Source organism: Cyprinus carpio, chromosome A4 (genome assembly GCF_018340385.1).
Source record: "Cyprinus carpio isolate SPL01 chromosome A4, ASM1834038v1, whole genome shotgun sequence".
Lineage (NCBI taxonomy): Eukaryota > Metazoa > Chordata > Actinopteri > Cypriniformes > Cyprinidae > Cyprinus > Cyprinus carpio.
Genome location: NC_056575.1, coordinates 31026116 through 31050870, shown reverse-complemented (window position 1 = coordinate 31050870; position 24755 = coordinate 31026116). Strand labels below are relative to the sequence as shown.

The following is a 24755-nucleotide window of genomic DNA, read 5'->3' as shown; positions in this document are numbered from 1 at the left end:
TGTATGAGGGAAACCCCAGTACTGCAGCACAGCGATGCGATATAAAAGCAATACTGTATGTCTTCCGCAGACATAATATTTGATCTGTGCATCAGCATCGGGTGGGAATACGTTACAATCTTGTTCACGGTAGAGAAAGCTACAATATTTAGGCTATGCACAGGGAAAGCAATCATGAAGACAGTGAATTAAACATGAACACAGCTTTTGTCTTGTTTACCAGATGCTTGCTATTTTCTGCCTTCTGTTCTATGCTGTTTTCCCTGATATCATATACTTCCTCATTCCAGTAAGATGTGACAGCATAACCTAAACTCTCTATTAAAATCAGCAAAGCCGATTGGAGAGTATGCCAGAGTTTAAGATTTTTAATTTCACATGGTTATGAATTGAAAATATATATGCTAGTTCAACAGCACGTAACTTTATACCGTCCGGCCGTTGTCCGAGTGGGATTATTACCTGTAAATGAATCACATCCAATCACACAGTGATACTTTTGAATGGCTATTTTTGCACTGTATTTCTTCCATGTCCACAAACCCTAAGCACAAAAAAAAATAAATGAATTAATTAATGTCAATATATTTAAAATTATGTTAACACCTTATAAATGCATTTGAGAATTTTCTTACCAAACATACTGATCCATTCCATTTGTCTGCTTCTTTAGATACATCGCTTGATAGGAGTGGATAGAGCTAAAAAAGGGATGGCGTTTTATAGAAATCGAGGAGCTCACACATTTGCTCTGAATGTGCTGGCGATACAGAGGAAACAAATAGAAGAAATGCCAGTCGCTGATACATGCAAAAAAAAAAAAAAACAATCGAGTCTTGTGGTTGTAGTCATGTAATTTATGGGTAATTTAGTATAGCAAACATCGTAATCTTATATTTTTCTGTCTGAAACTTTTCAAGAAAGTTTATGAATGTTGTATTAAGCTTGGCAAAAATTATCATTCGAGGTGTTTAATATAATTTAGTTAGATTTTCTGAATATTCAGTATAGTGGACTGATCCTTTACAACCATTTCTTAGCAATTCAGGCCAGGGTGAGATGTTACATTAGCTACAGTTGTGATTACTTTTGATTGGTACCTAAAACTTTAGATGAGCTTTTATTAATTACAACATAATATGGCTGATGAAAGTGTAATGATAAATCTACAGCTTAATCTGGAATACCCACTAGGGATGGGAAGATTCACCGATTCGCTCGGTGCATCGGCATAAAAGGTTAACGATGCGATGCATCAGTTTAAAAGTGTGCATTAGATACAAGTTGTCATTTATATCGCAGTGCATCGTTTCTAACATATTTGCATTAGTAAAAACCGATTTATATATAATTACTAGTGGATGCACTATATTTTATTATTTAGAAAGTGATCAATAATCTGTATCCAATATTTTATATGTAGATTTATTTCTCCTCTCTAAACTGTTTCTCAAGTGCCTCTCATCACCACTGCTGCTGTGTGAATATGACACATCACAACACCACGGAGACCTGAGGAAAAACTGGGATTAAAGTCCAAAACCTGACTTGAAATAACCTAACAAATCAATCAGGGCTAAAGCAGTTCCATTAACGACAAATTAAATTCACACAGTCTCACTAATTTGTGCACACTTATTCTTAAGCAGCCCTTAATGTTGATCATGGATCAAATAGATCCACCATGACAAACAGTGAATATACTGTATCTGTGCTGTTTAATGCATTTGAGATGTTGTGTTTTCCTCAGTGCATAACTGACATGTCACAGGTATATTTTTCATCTGTACATGTTATAAAGTCATGCAAACATGTCAATTTTGCTGTCAGGAGTGGGCGAGGCTGACACAAGTGAACGAGCGGTGCTGTGCTCATGCACGCTAAACAGACAGAGTGCAATCGAATAGTTGGCAATAATTCTGAGTAAAATATATGTTTTGCTACAAAAATTTTTTTGGACATTAAATGTGTCTTTTGTAGAAAGGCTTATAAGCTCAAATTAGTTAATTTTTATTACTACAGCAGCTAAAATTTAACAATTTTAATAAATAAATCAATTTTAACTTTGTAGGCTACAGCAGTGGTTTTCAACTCCAGTCCTCGCGCCCCCCTGCTCTGCATATTTTATATCAGAGCTTCCCAAACTTCAGAGGGGTAAGACCCCCCAAAAACATAGCAAAAGCTCCACGACCCCCCCCCCCCACCCCAATTCCTCAAACTGAATTATCATGAAATATCTTAATTCTCACCTTTATAGATTATGATCTATAGTGGGCGATGGTCAAAGTAACCTAACAATGTAATATTCATAAAAAACCTGTTTGTTTACTTAATTAACAGATATGGGTGTCATGCCATAACATATTTTTAATACGACTGAGTTTATATTTAATGTGAATTAAACATTGCAAGTTAATGCGAATAAAAACATTGCAAGTTACATTATCAAAGAACATTTTCACTGACAGTCTAGTTCGAGCACTCTCAAAAACTCCCATTAAAATCACTGAAGCCTTTTTTTTCTGTTGTTGTTGTTCTTGCGTTTTATTCTGAATGGATATATTTCCATTAGGTTATTTGTTATATGTTAAAAATAATAAAAAGTTTAAAAAAAATCTAAAGGCTGTTTACACTATGAAATTAATATCTTACAGATTCGTACACATATTTGCACTTTGTTGTTTTCTGATGAGAGAATTTGCCAGAAAGAGTTATTCAGTCAGCGAGCGAGTGAAGAAAAAAACAGACATTTTAGCGATTACTCATCTGAACACCTCTGATTGGTCATTGCATTCATAAGCTCAACAGCATCGTGTGTGATTGGTTATAATGCAGAGCTTTACAAACACTTCTGTCTCTGGCTCAGCGCCAGCCAGCGAACGCATATTTGTATTTAGCAGCTGATGATATGATGCACTGAACGAACTAATCAAACTGGTGTGATTGTTTTCAAACTGTATTTAATATAGAAAATATTAATCAGCAATTTTTTTGTCTTTTGGAAGCTGCATTCAAAATCCACTTGGCTCAAAAATCTGAGGGGGACACGTGCCCCTCACTTTGAATGGGCATGACGCCTCTGCCTAGCCCAGTCAGGTGTGCCGTGAAAAATTATCCAAACTTCTTATCTTGATTATAATTCATTATTATTATTTTAAAACAGATGGTTTTTACAAATATTTAACCAATAATAAGTATTACAAAGAGCTTGTCAGTAAAACTTCGTAACGCCATTGGATCCTCAAGCTCTCAGTGAAACCTTGTCACTTCACCCCATCCACATTCATACTCATCAACGCCAAACAAACAACAGAAGGAGACAGATCTCCACTTATTTGCAATGCAAGGGTAAATAAATAACTGATGTTTTCAACGCTAACCACTGCTCCACTGAAGCATGTCAAGTTATGATCCAGATGGGGATCGAACTTACGTCTGTGGCGTGTATATTCTTGACGCTAACCACTGCTCCACTGAAGCATGTCAAACCCAAATGCAGAGGAAATAACCAAGAGGCTCAGAAAATAAAACAAAATAAAACAAAAAAAAAAACTAAAAAAATGACAAAAAAATGACACAATGTAGTCTTAGAGGCATTTAACCGGAACTTGCCACAGGGGAACTCAAAAAGGCAATCCTTGGTAGGAAATCCAAAAAGGGTCCAAACAGAAAACCTGTCCTTAAATGTCAGGCAAGAGAGAAATCCAAAAAAAACCTCAATAGAAAACAGCAAAATCTCTAACCAAAAATCCTTGGCAGCATCATTCTCAAGCAGACATCAGGACTGAACAAGAACAATAGAGACAGTGAGCCATTTAAATAAGGTTGGGAATTAGGAGAGATTCAATACAGGTGTGCTACAAGTCTCTAATAAAAAGGTGATCTGGGGTTGAAAGTACACCATCCAGTGGTGAACCCAGGGAATCTCAGGCAGAACATTACAGAACCCCCTTTTTTAGGGATGGCTCCTGACGTTCCCACAAGCTTGGGTCGAGTGGAGCCGAATGAAGTCCTTAATAAGATTTTGTCCAGTATGTGGCGAGCAGGGACCAAGTCCGCTTCTCCAGCCCAAATCCCTCCCCGTCCGGAATTGACATTTTCCACGAACCGGCCGAGTGTCCAGTAGCCGCCGGAATGTGTATGATGATGCGTGGTGCTGGGGGTGGCCTGGTGGCAGGAGACAGAGGGCTGTATTTAACAGGCTTTAAACGTGAGACATGAAAGGTGGGATGAATGCGCAAAGACTTGGGTAGGAGGAGACGGTAGGAAACAGGATTTACTTTCCTTATAACCTTGAATGGCCCTATGAACCTGGGAGCCAATTTGTGTGACTCAACTTTGAGGGGAAGGTCCTTGCTTGAAAGCCAGACTTTCTGCCCTGGACTCAGAGTGGGCCCGTTGCTGTTGTAGCTGTGAAGTCTTAAGAAGTGCATCCCGGGCCTTCCTCCATACCCTGCGGCACCGTTGAACCAGATGTTGGGCAGCTGGGACTCCCACCTTGGACTCCTGCTCAAAAAAAAAAGGAGGTTGAAACCCATATTGACCCTCAAAAGGTGACATACCCATTGAGGAATGGCGAAGAGTATTGTGCACAAATTCTGCCCAAATTAGGTGTTTACTCCAGGATGTTGGGTTGGATGAGACCAGGCATCTCAAGGTTGTCTCAATCTCTTGGTTAGTTCGTTCTGTCTGTCCATTAGACTGGGGATGAAACCCCGATGATAGACTGGCATTAGCTCCAATCAGCTGGCAGAAGGCCTTCCAGAACCTGGATGCAAACTGGGGACCACAGTCTGACACAACATCTTGGGGAAAACCATGCAACCTAAAAACATGCTGCAAAACAATCTCAGCAGTTTGTGGAGCTGAAGGAAGTTTTGGCAGTGGTACAAGGTGGCAAGCCTTTGAAAATCTTTCCACCACTACCAAGATCACTTTGTTACCTTGTGAAGGTGGTCGACCCGTTACAAAGTCCATAGAAATATGTGACCATGGCCGAGCAGGAACAGGGAGGGGTAGCAGGAGACCTTGTGGGCATGACCTGGAATCCTTATGCTGAGCACAAATGGAGCATGCAGCAACATAGGCTCTGATGTCCTCCGTCATCTTAGGCCACCAGAAACGTCTGCCAATGAATTCTAGGGTCCTACTAGCTCCTGGGTGGCATGCGATTGATGAGGAATGTCCCCACTGCTAAACATCAGAGCGCACTGCTTTAGGTACAAAGAGATGGCCAGGAGGCCCATTACCTAGGTCAGCCTCCTGCTGCTGTGCCTTTCTGACAATGGACTCTATTCCCCATCTGACTGGTGCCACAATCTTGGAGGGGGGAATGATCCTCACTGGGCTTAAAATCATGTTGGGTGGGTCAAACTGTCTGGAGAGAGCATCAGGCTTTTGATTCTTTGAACCTGGTCGATAAGAGAGAAAAAAATCAAAGCGGTTAAAGAATAAAGCCCATAGGGCCTGGCGAGAGTTAAATCTCTTGGCTTCTTGGATATAGGCTAGATTCTTGTGATCTGTCCATACAACAAAGGAGTGTTTGGCTCTCTCCAACCAGTGCCTCCATTCCTCCAATGCTAGTTTGACAGCTAATAACTCCCTGTTACCAATGTCATAATTACTTTCCGCAGACAAGAGCTTATGTGAAAAGAAAGCACATGGATGCAACCTGTTGTCTCTTATGGCACGCTGGGAAAGTTCCCACTCCTACCTCAGAAGCATCCACCTTGTAAGGAAATATTAGCTCATTTATTTTGAGAAGAATTGAATCTAAAGATTCGAATTGCTATAATTGAACTGATTGCAAATTTAATTAGTTTATACTTAATCGACGGTTCGTCCAGCGAACGTAAAATTCAGTATATCCTTACAATTCTGTTTATATTACTTCATGGCTTAATGAAAATACAAACTGAATGATAATTTATAAACTGCGAGCTAGGTAGCGTAGGATCTGGGCAAAGTTTAATCTTAAAATACACCACACAAGACAATACTTCTTTATAAATGAAACAAGAATTTATTGAGCTACTCTATTACATGGATCTAAAACCTAATGGACATACACACACATACACACACACACACGCAGTTACTGAAGAGGATGATAACGGAATATGAATGAAGTTCCAGGAGTAAGTTATTCTTTGGATTGCACCAAGAAAATCACAAAAGCAGAGATGTGTCTTATCTTTACTGCTTAAGATCAATCTGCACTTATTTCAGCAAGAAATGAAGTTTGTATGTTTTACTTGCATTTGCGCTGAAAAGAAGAGTTGGAGTTGCCTTGTCTCAGGGAATCCCTGTGCCTCGGATTGGTTGCAGATCTGTCGTTTGGATGACGTCTTTTGGGAAAACCCTCCTGGTGATTGGTTGGTTGCCTGGTTACGTAGAAGCTTCGATTTCTTCTAAGAGTTTTCGTTGTTTGCAGAACTTCGAAGATTCTCGGCAGTCACAAAGTTTCAACAGAGTGGTTTTGAGGTCTGGATGACAAGAACGCTAGCAGCGTGTTAGAGTAGGTAGTTCAAGCCATGGCAAAGAAGGAAGTGTGCGCTGAATTAGTTCAGGCATTGGGGTTTTATCCAAGCGGATTTGGTCCATTCCACGACGCGATCTTCCAATGGGATGCTGTTGCAGAGCTTAGACACGCCCCGTACTGTTTCTCTTTGTGCATTGATTAAGCATCCTGTGACATCGTCATGTGAGATTAACTCCATTGTGGAACTTTGGTTAATACCTTATAAAGTGTCATAATATGCACACAATACAGAATTTGGACATTTCATTAGCTCCAAGTCTAAGCAAATAACGTGAGCTTTCGTTCAACACTAAACTTTCCATATCTTACATTTAATAGCACTGTCTGCTAAAACCAATAAAACATTGGTTAAAGTTGCACTGATTACATTTGAACACATCAAACATATATAAGGCATAAAACATATTATTTGTTAATATAGTTAAACCTTCAGATTTCTCAATGGTTGTCCTTTTGAGATTATTTCTTGAAAAGTTCAGTTTGTAGAAAAACTCACAAGCAAGCAGGAAACAGAGTCATGGGACCCTGTATAGATTCTTTGTGTCGAGGTCCATTAATTATTAATGATTCCTGTGGCGTTTCCATACATTGTGATCATGAGATGCTTCTGGATACACAGCAGGGGTGCAAACACATGTATGGTAAAAAAAGAGAGAGGTAATCGAAGCCCCCGCCCAGCGGCAAATATCCAGATACTTACATTGCCACCAATATTATTATATTAATATATTGCTATATAACACTAAATAAGATATGTATTAATATAAGGGCTGGGAATCGATTAAAAAAAATTAACTAATTAATTGCACAATTTGCTGTAATTAATTGCATTTCCTCCAAGCTTTGTAATCATCAATAATTAAACTTAGAATCACCCGGAAAAAAAAAGGAACAGAAAATAGCCCTATATTAAAATAATATTTTGACATCAATATATCAATGTATTATTCTTTTTCAATAATCAATCAACATAATCAATTTAAAAAATTTTTTTTTTACTAATTATAAAAATAAACTATAGTCCTAAAAAAAGCTATTATTTCCAGAGCATGTGAGATTTGGTCATTTCCTCAGGAAAAAGAATGACCCAAAAATAAAAATTCTGCCATCATTTACTCTAAGGTCTCAAGTTGTTTCCAAACCTTTATGACTTTCTTCTGCTGAACACAAAAGAAGATATTTTACTAGAAAGTCGGTAACCAAACGACTGATGGACCCCATTATTGACTTACATAGTATGAAAAAAAAAAATACTATGGAAGTCAATGGGGACCATCAACTGTTTATTTACCAACCTTCTATGATGCGTATGAATCATGTCCAAACTAACTAATGTTTGGAAAACACATGGAACAGAGAATGAATGTAGTATGAATAGGCTATATAAGGTTGGCCTAAATAATGGTTTTGATTAAATGATGACCAGCATGACTATACCAGCTCAAAAACCTAAGTCTACAGAGAAAGGTCACCTTATTTGAGCAGACATTTGCTTTTTCCAGTGCTTGATCGATACATGATTGGAGCGTTTGGGCCGTGAACGACAGTGCAGAACGCGCAGCGCAAACACGGAGTCGGACATTGAGCAGAGAGCGCAGCGCGCCGACACCTATGGCCGACACAACACACACACACATTTCGGAACAGAGATTGCGGCGGTGGCACACGGAGCGGAAAAACCCGCTCATGAAAGCTGCGCGAGAATGAAACCCGATCCACATATTTTCGGCTTTTCTCACAAGCAGCCACAACAGGAAATCATTAAAATATTCTAAAAAAAAGTGCTGCGTTAAATGCGTTTTTTTTTAACGCGTTAAACATTTCAAATTAATCGCAAAGATTAACGCGTTAATTCCCCCAGCCCTAATTAATATTAATAATGCACATCCTAACTATCAGCATTGCCGTGTTCTACCTCTTTTACTGACGGCTTACAAAATGAAACAGCCTAGCACCATATGACCATTATTTGCACTCGCACAAATTAGCAGTAACTTACTCCTGAATATATTTTTTTTCTTACCGTGAGTATATCGACGGATTACATTTTCACGAGCACATGCGAACAAAATGGTTGTAATTTCGAGCCTAACAACTTTTTCTATGTAGCTACAGTCATCCATAATTTGATCTGCTATGCTAGCACTAACGTTAGGTCTTTACATGTGAACTTGATGTAGCTAAATCGTACTGATAGCAGGTTACACACAGACATACAACATATTACCTCGGCCTAGTTAAAATGTTTAATAAATACATGACTAGTAGATTACATAACATTATAAACCAAAAATATCCTTACCTCCAGTCATTGATGATCTCACCAGTTTATTTATAGTAAAACGGGAAAAAAGGCGCCGAACTCGGGTCTCAGGGAGAAATAATGCTGCAGTGGCAGATATACCGGCAGCGAGAAGAAACATAGTGGTTCAACTCCAGCGCGCACACCAGTGCTGTTTTGGCGCGCAGTGTTCTGATTTGCTCATTTACTTTTTTGGTGGAGGCAATCCTGTTTGTAGATGGTGAAATTATAATCCGACACTCTCAGACTCCCAGACACCCCCCCCCCCGGAAAAAAAAAACTCTTCGGATCTGCACGATTCACACAAGTCACCCAGACGGCCGTGAAAAAAGCGAGAGCCGCCGAAAAGCGCGCTGTTTGCACCCCTGACACAGGGTCCTTGTATCTTGTGAAAAGAGTTAATGTCGTCAACTCTTTTAATTGGAAAACAACATGGCTGACAGGAAACCAACTCAGTTTATCGACGTCACATGATTATCTCATGATTATTTTTCTGATGAGCGGGACAGACATCCTCTGTTGTAGAATCACGCTATTACTTTGTTTAAATGCTGACATACAACTGAGCATTGTTCCTCTTTAGTTAATCGTTAATGGTGTTCAGACTGTGCGATTTATTTGTGTGCGTTGTTCACTGAGGTCCTACAACCTCCACTATGAAGGGTAACTCAGGGTCTGGGATGGTAAGTATGGGTGCTGAGGTGAATCTGTCTTTCCGTTTGCAGAAAGCCTTTTCAGCCTCTTCTGTCCACTGGAAACCCTTAACATTCTTCCTAGTAAGAGCCATAAGTGGAGCAGCAATTGCACTGAAATTTCGAATGAACTTTGGAAAAGCCAAGAAAACTTTGTACCTGCTTGGCGGAGGTGGGCTGAGGGCAATCTCTAACTGCTTGGGTCTTTGCAGGGTCCATCTGGATATGACCTTTAGACACAATGAAACCCAAAAAGGAAACCTCTTGAACATGAAACTCATTCTTCTCCAGTTTGACAAAGAGATGGTTTCTCAGGAGCTGCTGGAGGACCAGGCAAACATGCTGCATGTGTTCCTGGAGGTTCTTGGAAAAGATAAGAATATCATCCAAGTATACAAATACAAATCTGTTTAGCATGTCTCTTAGCACATCATTAATCAAAGTCTGAAATACTGCAGGAGCATTTACCAAACCAAAAGGCATAACTTGATACTCATAATGGCCAGTTGGTGTATTAACAGCGGTCTTCCATTCATCACCAGTACGGATGCGGACCAGATGATATGCGTTGCGAAAGTCAACTCAAAGGCAATAGACATCAATGGAAGAGGATAACGGTTCTTTATGGTAATCTTATTGAGACCCCTGTAATCTATACAAGGTTGGAGCCCACCGTCTTTCTTAGCAACAAAAAAGAATCCAGCTCCAGCTGGTGATGTTGAGGAGCAAATAAAGCCAGATGCCAGAGACTCCTGTATGTAATCCTCCATGGCCTTCCTCTCTGGTGCTGAAAGGGAAAACAATCTCCCTCTTGGGGGGCACGTTCCAGGCAACAAGTCAATGGCACAATCGTAAGGTCTGCGCAGTGGCAAGGACAAGGCTTTCTCTTTACTGAATACCTCTAACAGGTCCGCATAGTCTAGGGGAACACGACAAAACCACAGAAAACAGATGATTCTTCTGCACACAGTCATTAACAGCCCCGGGGTAGCCTGAAGTTTCTCGGGAAAAACAGAAATTCCAAGAGATGAAGCAGAGAGACACTTATCACAGTCGGGTGACTTGATTACATAAAATTGTATAGTTTCTAGGTGACCCCCAATCCGAAGATATAAAGGAATAAGAGCGCAGACTCACCTGTCCAGACCCAGTGAACAGTGTTCACTATTTTTGACTATCTGTACGGCACAAACCAAACTTCAAACAGAAAAATGCACTGTTAAAGTAAAAAGTAAAGTACTGCAAAAATGCAGTTAAAATCATGTGAAATATAGGTTTTGTTAATGAGGAACAAATTCTTGAGAAAATTACATAAAAATTATATTTTTTTGCTCGGTTGTTTGTTTGTAGACACATAGGCCTACTTCTTTGTAATAGTTGAATTACAGATTATAGACTATTCTCACTTTGAAATTGTGATGAATCTGCATGTAACAAACCCAATGACAAAATGATCCCCCTAAGTGAAATCTCTAGTGGTTAACTAACAATTATCAGTGGCCCACTTAGAAAACATTTTACCATAATTTACAGCCATTGTTAAATAAAATACTAAATATGATCACCCAGAAGTTGTATTTCTTTTTGTACTGTGCCACATACATAATACTGTGTGTGCAAACCATCAGGGTCGTAGTGTCCCCTGCAATATGGCATTCTGATTTCATGCTTTACAAAAGGAGAAGAAATGAGAGCTTATATGCTTATATATCATATGTGCGTGTACTGTGTTGTACAGCATTCTCATTGTGTACAATACAATACTTTTTCACCCTCATTTTGCAACTCATACAGAAGAACAAGTGCTGGCATGATACAAACAGGATCTTAAGCAGTTTAAAAAAAGGATGGACAATGTCTGCTGCTTTTAAACGTGGGTGTGGATCGCAACACTGTTAATCTCAATGCTCAAATGGCAGAGTTATTTTGTTCTTAAAATGTTTACAAAGACACTAAGTATTAAATGTGCATCAATTCACTTTATACATAAGCATTTATTTGCTGTTAATTAATAACTTCTTAATGTTTTCATGAACCATTAACAACTCATATGCAATGCATTTTACGGCAGTATTAAATCATTTGTTAACTTGGTATTCACTAGCAAGGACCACGCCACAAACAAGCTATGAATCTGTTAGTTGAACAGAGTGTTGGGGAAGAGTAGAAAGAGGACGAAGGAGTCGAGGGAATGGGATGATGGTCAGGTTGATCAGGGCATCTAGAATTGATGGCTCAGAGAGACTCCGGGTGGGGGTACCATCTCTATCATATATTTAGGCCAGATAATTAGGACCCCCCGATACAACCTGAAAGAAAGAGAATGTGGGATAAGGTTGGCTGAATGGATGAGAAAGGGAGGGAAGAGTGATTTCGAGAGAAAGAAACAAACAGTACGGTATGAGGTGGCCCGATATATGGAGGCTTCGGGAAGTCAGGTGATCGTTTGGGGTGTGGCCCTGCTCCTGAACATCTGTTAACCAATTAACTCCATTTCACTAGCTAGGACCACACCACAAACAAGCTATGAAACTGTTAGTTGAACAGAGTGTTGGGGAAGAGTAGAAAGAGGACGAAGGGGTCGAGGGAATGGGATGATGATCAGGTTGATCAGGGCATCTGGAATTGATGGCTCAGAGAGACTCAGGGTGGGGGTACCATCTCTATCATATAGATAGAGGCCAGACAATTAGGACCCCCAAAGTTGGGAAGAGCTGAGTTAAGCGTGAGCTTGGAATGTAGATGGCCTGATCATACAGAGAGGATGCAGAGACTAAATAGTTCAGGCATTCAACGGTTAACGCAGATTCTTGTTTTCGTAAGCCTTTATTAGTACAAATGTGTGAGAATGAGAGAAAGCTGGGCAATCATAGCCAGTGGTTGTTCATAGGAGTAGTTGATCCCTGACAAGTAGGTTTAGAAATGCACATGTGGATCTTAGGAAGGAATGAGCATAAGATATTAAGTTGTGAATGGACGGTGGGTCGGTTGATGGGAAAGGAAGCTTTGAGACAGTTCCAGCCTGAAAGGTATTCTGGAAATCATGCTTGGAGCAAGGCAATTAAGAATGGCTTCTTGAGAAGCATGTTTGGTGTCTGATCTATGGTTTGACCGGAGTGGGATGAATGTTTATTCTGGAGCCAAGTCTAAATTTCTGGAAATGGGAAATGAGACTAACAGTCGGCTACGAGATTGAGGAGTCCTGGTATATGAGTTGCTCAGAGAAGGAATTGTTGTTGAGCAGAGATTAAGTGAGCCTATGCACAAATTGCATAACTGCCAAACATGATCATCCTTGTTTATAGTTTCGACTTCTGCTGCATAGTCTGAGCGGATGAGTAAATTTGGACCATTCAACCCCCAAAGGATGGCTGCTATGACTATGCGATATATTTCATAATGCTGTGGAGACTGCTCTTGACTGTGGGAACTGAACACTGGAGGCTGTTCTGAATCAACCCAGCAGCCACCATATTAACTGCTGAAGTCTATTTAGGGAGTTGCATCAGTGTATAGTTGGATGCAGCCGGGATGAGAGATATAGACATTATGAAAAATAAATGTTGTTCCATGATAAGAGGTGTTGTTGCCGGAGGCACATTTCCATTGCATGCTTATCTAATGTGACTCTGTTGTAGACAAAGGGATGGTTGCTGCTTTTGACAGAATGTCTGACGCGAAGGATTTCCCTTGAGGAATTATCTGGATGGCATTGTTAAGGTGGCCTAGAAGTCCTTGTAGCTAACGCTTAATACATCTGTCTAGCTCAGATGAAATGTGAGGCTCTGAGGTTTCTACTCTGATAATGAAAGGCAGAGTTCAGTGAAAACGTAGATTAGTGTGAAAATCCTAATTATGGTGGTGCAGATGAAGGTGCAACGATTTGAAGTCTTCGAGGAAGTGAAGGACATAAAGGAGTCTGTGGTTGTTAGCGAGAATCCATCGTAGCTTCGGAAAGGGAGTCTAAAATCCTAGGGCTGCTTCTCTAATCGAATGTGGCTTACGGTGAAGTAATGGCACCTTCCCAAAAGCCTCACCGGATTCTTGATGGATAGGCGAGACTTGGCATTAGTGTTATTGGCTTTGGCGAGCCAAGCTCCGTGGCCTGCTTAATGAATGAGTATTCTAGGGTTGTGATGATACAGTTAATGGTTGGAATGTGAGCATCGTGGGGAGAAGATAAGTTGATTTTTTAATTAAACCTCTTCTGCTAGTAGCCTGTCAACTATATCAGGTTCATGATAGGAGTGCGGAGGTGCTTTGCAAGTCAGTCTGCTGGTGTCATAGGGTTATGAGGGCAGGAGTTTCTTGCATGGCTCGGTGACAGAATGCGCAGGTGTGAAGGAGCCTGCAGTTAGATAAGGGGCAGCCCAGATGATTGAGGTTGTTGCGTGCCATCCTGCCTCTGATGCAGGATTGGGGGCCTCTATATCAATGATTTAAGGAAAGGTTAATGTTTGCTGAGGGGCATTGGAATTCCTGGAGGGGATGGGGCTGCAGAAGATAGCTGTAGCTTGCATGGAGAAGTGTTGAGGTTTAAGGGGGCGCTGTAATTGAGCATGCTGAAGCTGGATGTGAGGTGGCTCCATGAGTTCACATAAAGTGATGTTTGAAATTCAAATATCCAGCAGTAGAGTCCAGGGTTGAGAGGGCTCCTGAATGGCCCTTGGTTGGACTGCTGTAGGTGACCTGCTGCTGAATTATTTTTGAGCGTAGAGCTACTGAGACAGAAGGTGATGGACTGCTGAAGCTGGCCGAGTAGGTGGTGTCGCATGTAATGTACCTGTGGCAGGATGTGAAGGTATTGATGGAGGGAGTAAAGGGGAATGTTAGACCAGACGAATGGAATTGGAGGTTGGAGGAGTCCTGGCTGGCCCACGTGAGGTAGGGTCCCTTGGGGCACTGAATGAGGCACCTGGACTGCCGAAGTAGCTGTTTGAATCATTAGAAAGCTGGGAGCTGTATGCTGTAAACGGCTGAAGGAACGGGGGAAGAATGAATGTTGGGATGAAAGGATGTTTGTGAGTAGGTTTTTTAGCCAACTTGTTGCTAGATGGCAGGATGAGAGGGTACTGATGAGGGAGAAATGGATAGACCATTTGGAATAGAATTAGAGGTTGAAGAAGTCCAGACTGCATCGCGTGAGGTAGTGGCGCTGGACGAGGCTTCTGGACTGTAAGGGTAGCTATTGGGAATTATAAGGATGCATGAGAGCCATATTGATGAAAAATGGCTGAAGGAAGGGTGGAAGAATGGATGCTAGGATGAAAGGATGTCTTTGAGGGCAGGGGTATTGAGAATGAGAGGATATTGGTGGGGGTAGAGTGAGGGAGGGAAGGAGGGAGGGAGGTAGGGAGAGAGTGAGATTGGGAGGTATAAACGGGAAAGAATAGAGAGCCGTATTGCTGTAAACAGCTGAAGGAAGGGTGGAAGAATGGCTGTTGGGATGAAAGGATGTTTGTGAGTGGGGTGTGTTGCAAGATGCAGGGAGGGAGGGAGGGAGGGAGGGGGAGAATGGATAGAAGATTTGGAAATAGAATTGGAGGTTGAAGGAGACCAGCTGGTCTGCGTGAGCAAAGACTGTAGAATACCCCAAACATGTCACTCCTTTAGTTTTGAATGGGAAAAAAATGCAGCGCTCAATATGGCCACTCAATCGCACGAAGCCCCGCCTTCTGAATGAAAGAGCCAATCGCTAATCGGAAAAGTCAGCGCGTCACTGCAGTTGCTGTTAGAAGCATCCCGGTTGCTATAGAAACAGTCAGCGGTCTGAGATGTGTGCTTAGGACTGCGCATGCACACTGACTGATCTAGCCTGAATAATTATGCTTCTAATAACGCTATTTGAGCAAAAGTAACGACATTTATGACACAGTTGTTGTCAGATTTCTTTGGTGTTTTCAAATACGAAATTAAATCATAAGCTTAGTGAACAGTTTTGGAGAATTTGAGGTTTCCCCATACAAAGAGATAGGAGTTGCTCTTGCATGACAGGGGCATTTCAAAGATGGCCGCCGAGTGACATGACTTGTCTTAAAAGGACTTTGCTGTGAGGTAAAGTCTCAAGGGACAGTGAATGGGCATCTGGAATTTAGAAGTAGCTATAGATAATTATTAGAAAACATGGAGCCGTATTGCCGATTGTTTGTTTATTACTTATTAAGCCATACCAGCATATGTGGCTATATTTCATAGCGAAAACCAGTTAATACATAAATCAATCCGTACACAAGTCTGTAATACATACGAGTCCAGGGAAAACAATTTAGAATGTTCGATTTAACCAGCCTGCGTGTCTTTGGGCTGTGAGCCGTATTGCTGTAATCAGCTGAAGGGAAGGGTATAGGAATGGATGCTGGGATGAAAGGATGTTTGTGAGCTGAGTTTTATGAGCAAACTGTGAGCATAGAGAAGAGAAGAATTTTGGGAGAGATCAGATTGAGCGAGTGCAGGTGGAATTACGTCTTGCCTGCCGCTAGGGGGAGCTGCTGTCTGATGCTGTGGAGGAGAATTCTCGTGACATCACGTGTGATGGAGAGTGAATCCCTAGGAGTTGCCGGAAGTGCTGAAGGCTCAAAGTTTGTCATGACAGAAGCTTTATTGATACTGAATACAGTTGTTTGTTATCTGCACGATTGAATTGGATACCTTGGATTTAAGTGCGTGTTGAAGGCGATCCTTGGTTTGGTTGTCCTCAGCTCTGGATTCTGAAAGACGTGCAATGGGAGCGCTGAGGAAGCACAGGAGAAGCGCCTCGAGAGGAGAGAGAGAATTCCATTTCTGCGTCCACCACGCAAACGATGATGGCGATCTCGGCCCGAGAGGCGGAGCCCGGGAACAGCTCAAACCCCTCCACAACTAACATTCCACCCGATATCACACAGCCAGTGAACGCTCGTGGCCCAGAATGTGCGCAACCGAACGCGAGCGCTCGGGAAAACGACTGCGATCGGGATGATGAGAGGTGATCCTCAAGTGACGCCAATGACACTGAATCGAACAAAACGCCGTCCAGACCAGGCGAGTCCATCTGTCCTTCGAGAGAAAGAAACAAACAGTACAGTATGAGGTGGCCCGATATATGGAGGTTTCGGGAAATCAGGTGATCGTTTGGGGCGTGGCCCTGCTCCTGAACATCTGTTAACCAATTAACTCCATTAGTTAACAAGTTGTTAATAAAGGATGAAGAAACATGCAAGTCTTTACTAACAAGCTATTTAAACAACAATAAATTGTTACAGTAATAATAAATTAGAAACTCACTATTTGTTGACCACTTAATGTAATCAACTTAGAAACTACAATTAATAAACTATTAATTAACTGTACATTAACAGTTTACAGCTAATTAAACAATATAAATGTCATAATTACAGTTACAATTAAGAACTCACAGTTTGTATATAGTATATTGTAGTGAATCAGCTCAAGGGGGAAATATGAATAATCAATCATAACTAGTTATGATTCATAATAAATATTTAGATCCGCTTTAAGTATTTATAAGACCTCTCAGTGTCAACTGTCTGTCAACTTTCCTGTTTAAGGAAAATAACTTTCTTACTGTACAATACTATTCAGAGCATGTAGCTAAAATCTGCATGATTAGGGACTTCAGTTATGAGCAGACAATGGACAACCTCAAGTGTGATACAAATAAGACTTTATTAACTACATAAACACTTAAACTAGTCTAACATACACACACACATGCATACAGTTGGCGTAGGAGGAGGGGTTAAAGCTTAAGCAGTAAAGAGAAGAGAAATAAAGACATGAAGCTATCATACAATTTTATATTTAGCAGATCTACAGCCTGAAGGAAACATCAGTTTCTTAGTTCAAACACACCTTTGTAAAAGGTGCATATGATACTTAATGTACCAATTAATAAGACTAAGTTTGATACTTGCACGTCTCGCCTGTTTGAAAAAGAGTCCTGATGCACTTTGGGGCTCCAGTTGGTCTCTGCTGAAGTGAGTTTATGAGAAAGACCAGTCTGAATCAGAAGATCTTGACGAATGAATAGTCAAGGCGGATTTGAGTGACAAGCTTAGCGTGGTTTTTAATGCTCTTAGCTCAGCATCTTCTCCTGGAATTCCTGAATCTAAAAGAACTGCCCTGATCTGGTGATCAGTGATCTATATAGTGTGATGATGTCACACCCTCAGGATTTGAGTGAGCCAGTGAGGAATGGTACCTTTTGGAGGGAAGTTTTACAACTCTTTGTTTCTAGTATGGTGTCTTGCATATGAAATTAGATTGGGGGGTTCAAGAGAAGAATCTTTAAGATTCTTATAAAACTAATATGTTGCATAGGCATCAACATATAATATACACTCTTATTTAGATCATGAAAATACAAACTCATAGATACCAAACATCATATAGATGAGGTTATATTAACTAGTGATCCACCATAAGCATGTATAAAACATGATACAAGACAAAAATACAATATACAAGAACATTAACAACATACACAATGACCTGAAGTACAAACCTGATTCCAGAAAAGTTGGGACACTGTACAAATTGTGAATAAAAACAGAATGCAATGATGTGGAATTTCAAATTTGAACATTTTATTCAGAATACAACATAGATGACATATCAAATGTTTAAACCGAGAAAATGTATCATTTTAAGGTAAAATTTGGGACAAGGCCATGTTTACCACTGTGTGGCATCCCCTCTTCTTTATATAACAGTCTGCAAACGTCTGGGGACTGAGGAGACAAGTTACTCAAGTTTATGAATAGGAATGTTGTCCTATTCTTGTCTAATACAGGCTTCTAGTTGCTCAACTGTCTTAAGTCTTCTTTGTCGCATCTTCCTCTTTATGATGCGCCAAATGTTTTCTATGGGTGAAAGATCTGGACTGCAGGCTGGCCATTTCAGTACCCGGATCCTTCTTCTACGCAGCCATGATGTTGTAATTGATGCAGTATGCGGTCTGGCATTGTCATGTTGGAAAATGCAAGGTCTTCCCTGAAAGAGACGACATCTGGATGGGAGCATATGTTGTTCTAGAACTTGGATATACCTTTCAGCATTGATGGTGCCTTTCCAGAAGTGTAAGCTGCCCATGCCACACGCACTCATGCAACCCCATACCATCAGAGATGCAGGCTTCTGAACTGAGCGCTGATAACAACTTGGGTTGTCCTTGTCCTCTTTAGTCCGGAAGACATGGCGTCCCAGTTTTCCAAAAATAACTTCAAATTTTGATTCGTCTGACCACAGAACAGTTTTCCACTTTGCCAAAGTCCATTTTAAATGAGCCTTGGCCCAGAGAAAACGCCTGCGCTTCTGGATCATAGTTATGGCTTCTTTTTTGACCTATAGAGTTTTAGCCGGCAACGGCGAATGGCACGGTGGATTGTGTTCACCGACAATGTGATTTCTGGAAGTATTCCTGAGCCCATGTTGTGATATCCATTACAGTAGCATTCCTGTATGTGATGCAGTGCCGTCTAAGGGCCCGAAGATCACGGGCATCCAGTATGGTTTTCCGACCTTGACCCTTACGCACAGAGATTGTTCCAGATTCTCTGAATCTTTAGATGATATTATTCACTGTAGATGATGATAACTTCAAACTCTTTGCAATATTTCTCTGAGAAACTCCTTTCTGATATTGCTCCACTATTTTTCGCCGCAGCATTGGGGGAATTGGTTATCCTCTGCCCATCTTGACTTCTGAGAGACACTGCCACTCTGAGAGGCTCTTTTTATACCCAACCATGTTGCCAATTGACCTAATAAGTTGCAAATTGGTCCTCCAGCTATTCCTTATATATACATTTATCTTTTAAGGCCTCTTATTGCTACCTGTCCCAACTATTTTGGAATGTGTAGCTCTCATGAAATCCAAAATGAGCCAATATTTGGCATGACATTTCAAAATGTCTCACTTTCAACATTTGATATGTTATCTATATTCTATTGTGAATAAAATATATAAGTTTATGAGATTTGTAAATTATTCCATTCCTTTTTTACTCACAATTTGTACAGTGTCCCAACTTTTTTGGAATCGGGTTTGTATATGTGTGTTCATTCAAAGAAAGGTTTTTATATGAATTAATTAGAGAAGAGTCCATTTTTATAGCAGTATGTTTCAGAGAGAACTCAGCAGGAGGAAGGTCCTCTCCACATACTTTCAGGTCGCAAAAGTCTTGCTGAGGTGTCGTGGTTGCCATGGTAACCAGGGGTCTGTAGTCATTCACAGACATCCTGGCACCTAGTATGTTTATTGGCTGAGGGGTCTGTGATTTTTTGTTGATCTAATGAATAATTGATTTGTTAAATCAAATTTAAAATGGTTTGTCTGATTGGTCCAGACACTACACTATTAATGTATTAACATACTTATTATAAATTGTTAAAGAGTTATAAATAACAAACACAAACATCAGGGCCTGTAACAACATCTCCAAGGCATGCAAAATGCCTCAGCATGAACTCATGAGGGTTAAGTTAATAACTCATCTGAGCATTTCTGCTGAACACTGCAGCAAATCGTTCATGAATCAAACTGATCCAGTTCAACTCTCTTTTGAGTCAGTCACAGCAGTTGTCAAGTTATCAACACACTGAATCTGTCCTACTGAAATGAGGCAGGAACCAAGAGTGATATGATCTGCTGAGCTGAGGATTTCACTGATGAAGTAAAAATAAAGCTATTGTAATAATCAAAGTTACAAACATAAATAATAACATCTAACAATCCAAACACTTCAACACATAATAAATAAATGTGAATGTCAAACCTCAGTATGTTCAGTTGACAGTGTGAACTCTTCAGTCCATCAGAAAGCAGCTTCACTCCTGAATCCTGCAGGTGATTGCTACTCATGTCCAGCTCTGTCAGATGAGAGTTTGACGATTGTAGAGCAGAAGACACAGATTCACAGCATATTTCATCAAGACCACAGCCGTCAAAACTGCCAAAACAGAATGTTTAGCCAGATTATTTTCTGATGTTCAGTGTTTCTGTAATAATTTATTATACCCTTCATAATCCAGACAGGAACATATTTCACATATTATCTTGACATTTAATTGTTTAGTGATATAGAACAAAATATTTAATTAAACAGCAGTTGGTAAAAGTTCTCACAGGGCTTTTCTGCAGCATCTCACAGCTGGAACGAGTCTTGTGTAGTTTGAAGATGACGTGAACCTCTTTGGTTTGAACTCATCCAGCACCTTCTCTGACATCAGCAGTATGTAGGTCAGTACTGTGCACATTGAAGATGAGAGGTCTCTTCCTGGATGTTCATCTGAACTGAGGTAACTCTGGATTTCCTCATATAATGAATTATCTTTCAGCTCAAGTAAGCAGTAGAATAGGTTGACTGAAGCTTCATCTGTGATATTCTTGTTTTGTACTTGTTTGATGTATTCAGTTGTTTGTCTGATGCTCACACTGGTGTCTTTAGTGTGTGTGATCAGGCCTTTGAGCAGGTTCTGACTGGATACCAGTGAAATGCCCAACAGAAACCGCAGGAACAGGTCCAGATGTCCTCTCTTACTTTGCATGGCTTTATCAGTGGTCCTCTTTGTTAAGTCATGGAATTTGACATTTCTTAAGAAGAACTGAAGTTTTTGTCTGGCTGTAGTTTGTGAATCTTCAAAGAAAAACCGAAGCTCTCGCCTGTTCTTCTTCAGGTAACAGATGAACACATGCACTGCAGCGAGGAACTCTTGAACACTCAGATGCACAAAGCAGAAGACCTTTGTCTTATAAAGTCCATCTTCCATCCTAAAGATCTCAGCGATCATTCCTGTGAACTCAGTGTCTTTACTTACATAAATACCACATGCTTTCAGATCTTTCTCATAGAACACAATGTTTTCCTTCTTCAGCTGTTCAAATGCTAGCTTAGCTAACTTCAAAATCATCTTTCTATTTAATTTTAAGTGCTCTGTACATTCACTTTCTTCTTTTTCATCATACTTCTGATTCTTCATGTCCATCTGTATCCGCAGGAAGTGAATGTACATTTCAGTGAGTGTTGTGCTGATGTTCTCTGTATTGTTCTTGATAAGAATATCCTGAAGTACTGTGGCTGTGATCCAGCAGAACACAGGAATGTGGCACATGATGTAGAGACTACGAGACGTCTTAATATGCGAGATGATTCTGGAGGCCTGAGTCTCATCTGTGATTCTCTTTCTGAAGTAATCCTCCTTCTGTTCATCAGTGAATCCTCGCACTTCTGTGAACAAACCCACAAACCGAGGAGGGATCTGATTGGCTGCTGCTGGTCGTGATGTCACCCACACAAGAGCTGATTGAAGGGGCTTACCTTTGACCAGACTTGTAAACAGCACATCTACAGATGCTCTTTCCTCAACAGTTTCCAATGTGTCACTTTTAAAGTTCAATGGCAGGCGACTCTCATCAAGTCCATCAAATATAAACGCTAGCTTACATTTCTTATATAACTTTGATTTCTCCAGGTCCTTCAGTTCAGGATAAAATTTCAGCAGAAACTCATGGAGATTGACCTCTCTGTCTTTAATTACATTGATCTCTCTGAATGGAAGCAGGAACACACAGTCTATATCCTGATTGGTGTTTCCTTCTGCCCAGTCCAGGATGAACTTATGCACAGAGACAGTTTTTCCAATGCCAGCGACTCCCTTGGTCAGCACAATCTTCTCCTCATTGTTTTTTCTCAGTTCAGTAAATATATCATTGCATTTGATTGGTTTGTCCTGTGTTTTTTTGTTCCTGAAAGTATTATCAATCTTCAGAATCTCATGTTCATGATTTACATCTTTCATATCTCCCTCTGTGATGAACAGCTCTGTGTAAACAGTCTTGAAATCTGTGTCATTGTCTTTGTTGCCCTCAAAAATAAATTTAGCTTTCTTTGTCATGTTGTTTTTGTGAGTTTTCAAGAAGTTTTGCAGTTCTATAATGAAAAACAAATCAATCAGATTGATAAAGCATTAAACAAATTGGAGAAATATTTTTCATATCAGCATGATCATTATTATTAATAATTGATGCAGACAGATTAAATTCATACTGCTAAAAACAGCACAGACCATCTCTAACAGCTTGGTTTCAATTTTAGAATTTCTGAAAGTTTTTTTTTATTGTATTGATTGATATCATCTTTAGGCAATGCTGACCAATGTTACTAAAAGCTGATAAATGATTTCCACATCATCTAGCACATCAAACAGGATGTGAGGCTGTGTTTACAAATAAACCTTTTCATGTGTGATTGTGATCATGGATTGATGACATTGAATCAATTTGGTGACAGTGCCACTTAATGATTAACTTTAATAAACAATAACAACACAATAAAAAACATTCAAATAACTATCATACCTTTATGAACTGGGTATCACTGGGGAAAGGCAGTAACACTTTATTTTAAGGACCAGTTCTCACTATTACCTAGTTGCTTATTAGCATGCATATTACTAGCATATTGGCTGTTTATAAGTTCTTATAAAGCACATGTTAATACCTTATTCTGCAAGACCATATTTTAGATCCCTTAATCCTACACCTTACCTAAACTTAACAACTACCTTACTAACTATTAATAAGCAGCAAATTAGGAGTTTGTTCAGGGAAAACTTTTAGTTAAAAATAAATATGTGTTCCCTATACAAAAGTGTTACTGGACACGCTGTTTTATTTAATATATATTTGTACAAGATCTGCCGCTGGTGTGACTGGCCCTGTAATGCTTGCAGTTATATTTTCTCTGGTTTTTATTTACAGAAAGTGATTGATATTTACTCCAGAAATGTTGAGAATTACCTCCAACAGGGACAGATGTCTTCATACCCCCATCATCATCAGCTATAAAAAAAAAAAGAGAATTAATCAACATTTATCACACATTAATCACATCAGCAAAGCAATGAGGAAAAGAGGTTTAAGTCAAACCATCACACTTGTAAATATTTACTCACATTACAGTCACGGTGAATGAAATGTTACCTTGCTTGTGTTCATTCTCCAGCTGATCAGCCAGATCATTCTGCTTCATCTTTCTCAGGATGTCCACCATGATCTTCACAGCTCCTTCTGGTCCAAAACATGCCACCATCTTTTCCACTGTGTCGAATATATCTGCCTTTTCCATTTCAGACTTTGATATACACTTATATGCATTCATTAAGCGCCAATGAAACTCCTTCAGTTCAGCTTCTACCAGCTCCTTCAGTGAATCCACAAGAAGCTCTTTAACAGACGCCATCATCCTTCACCAACTCACAGCTGCAGGACAAGAAGAAAAAGCTCAAATGCTCAAATGTTATTTGGATTATGAAGCTGTGAATGGAAATTCTGATATGAATCATCAGAAAGTTGTTTAAACAAATCTCCAATAATTGCTTTGAGTTTTGTTAGCAAAAAAAAAAAAAAAAAAAAAACCCTGCTGTACACAATGTCTCAATGCTGTCTAATACACAGTAAGTGTAGAATCAATACACTTTAAAATCCATGTATCTCCATACCACATTAAGTAGTACAGTATTATTTACTAAACATGAAATGAATAATGATGTAGATGTTTCTTGTTTCTCCACTGAACTGGAGAAAAAAAAAAAACAAAACAAACACAAAAAATACACAAACAACACTTAAAAACATAGATAGACATAGATAAACAGAGTAGCGATTCCAATACATTATTACAATACCAATTAATGATTTTAAATTTTTCATGACTTTTTCCGCTATTTCAAAAACATATGGGTCGATTCCAATACCCGTGAAACACATATGATAACATGAAAAGTGGTTTTGGAACATTTTCATGGTGTAAATGTGTGAAACCCATGTGATCTGATGACGTTTCCCACATTTTTCACATGTGATTTACACCATGAAAATGTTCCAAAACCACATTTTATGTGAATTATGTATGTATGTATTTTTGTACTTATTTTTCTGTTATATTAGATATACAAGTATACATCGATAAAAATGTACCACAACAACTCCAATAAAAGAACATAACTTGAAACAACAAAACAACATAACAAAAAAAACAACAAGCCACTGACTTCAAAAAAAGCCCTGTTCAATAATTAAATAGATTAAATAGATTGACAAGCTTTTTGGCTAACACATATGGCCTAACTGAGTTAAATGCAGATGAAAAGTCAATAAAAGCCAGCCATGCCCTTGTGGTGGGGCCTCCAAATGTTGAGCTACTAATATCACAAAAATTCT

The 24755-nt window shown here is 39.8% G+C and overlaps 1 protein-coding gene across 1 annotated transcript in view; it reads right to left on the bottom strand.

The window, feature by feature from the left end:
• LOC109055961 (NACHT, LRR and PYD domains-containing protein 3-like) overlaps positions 1-23775 on the bottom strand; it is a 29065-nt gene extending 5290 nt beyond the window's left edge. Inside the window, exons 1-4 of the mRNA XM_042746792.1 lie at positions 23517-23775; positions 23334-23375; positions 20661-22464; positions 20311-20484 (exon numbers count right to left, since the gene is read on the bottom strand). Coding sequence (XP_042602726.1) covers positions 20311-20484; positions 20661-22464; positions 23334-23375; positions 23517-23775 — 2279 coding nt within the window. The remainder of the gene's footprint in view (positions 1-20310; positions 20485-20660; positions 22465-23333; positions 23376-23516) is intronic.
• Between the last annotated feature and the right edge of the window lie 980 nt (positions 23776-24755).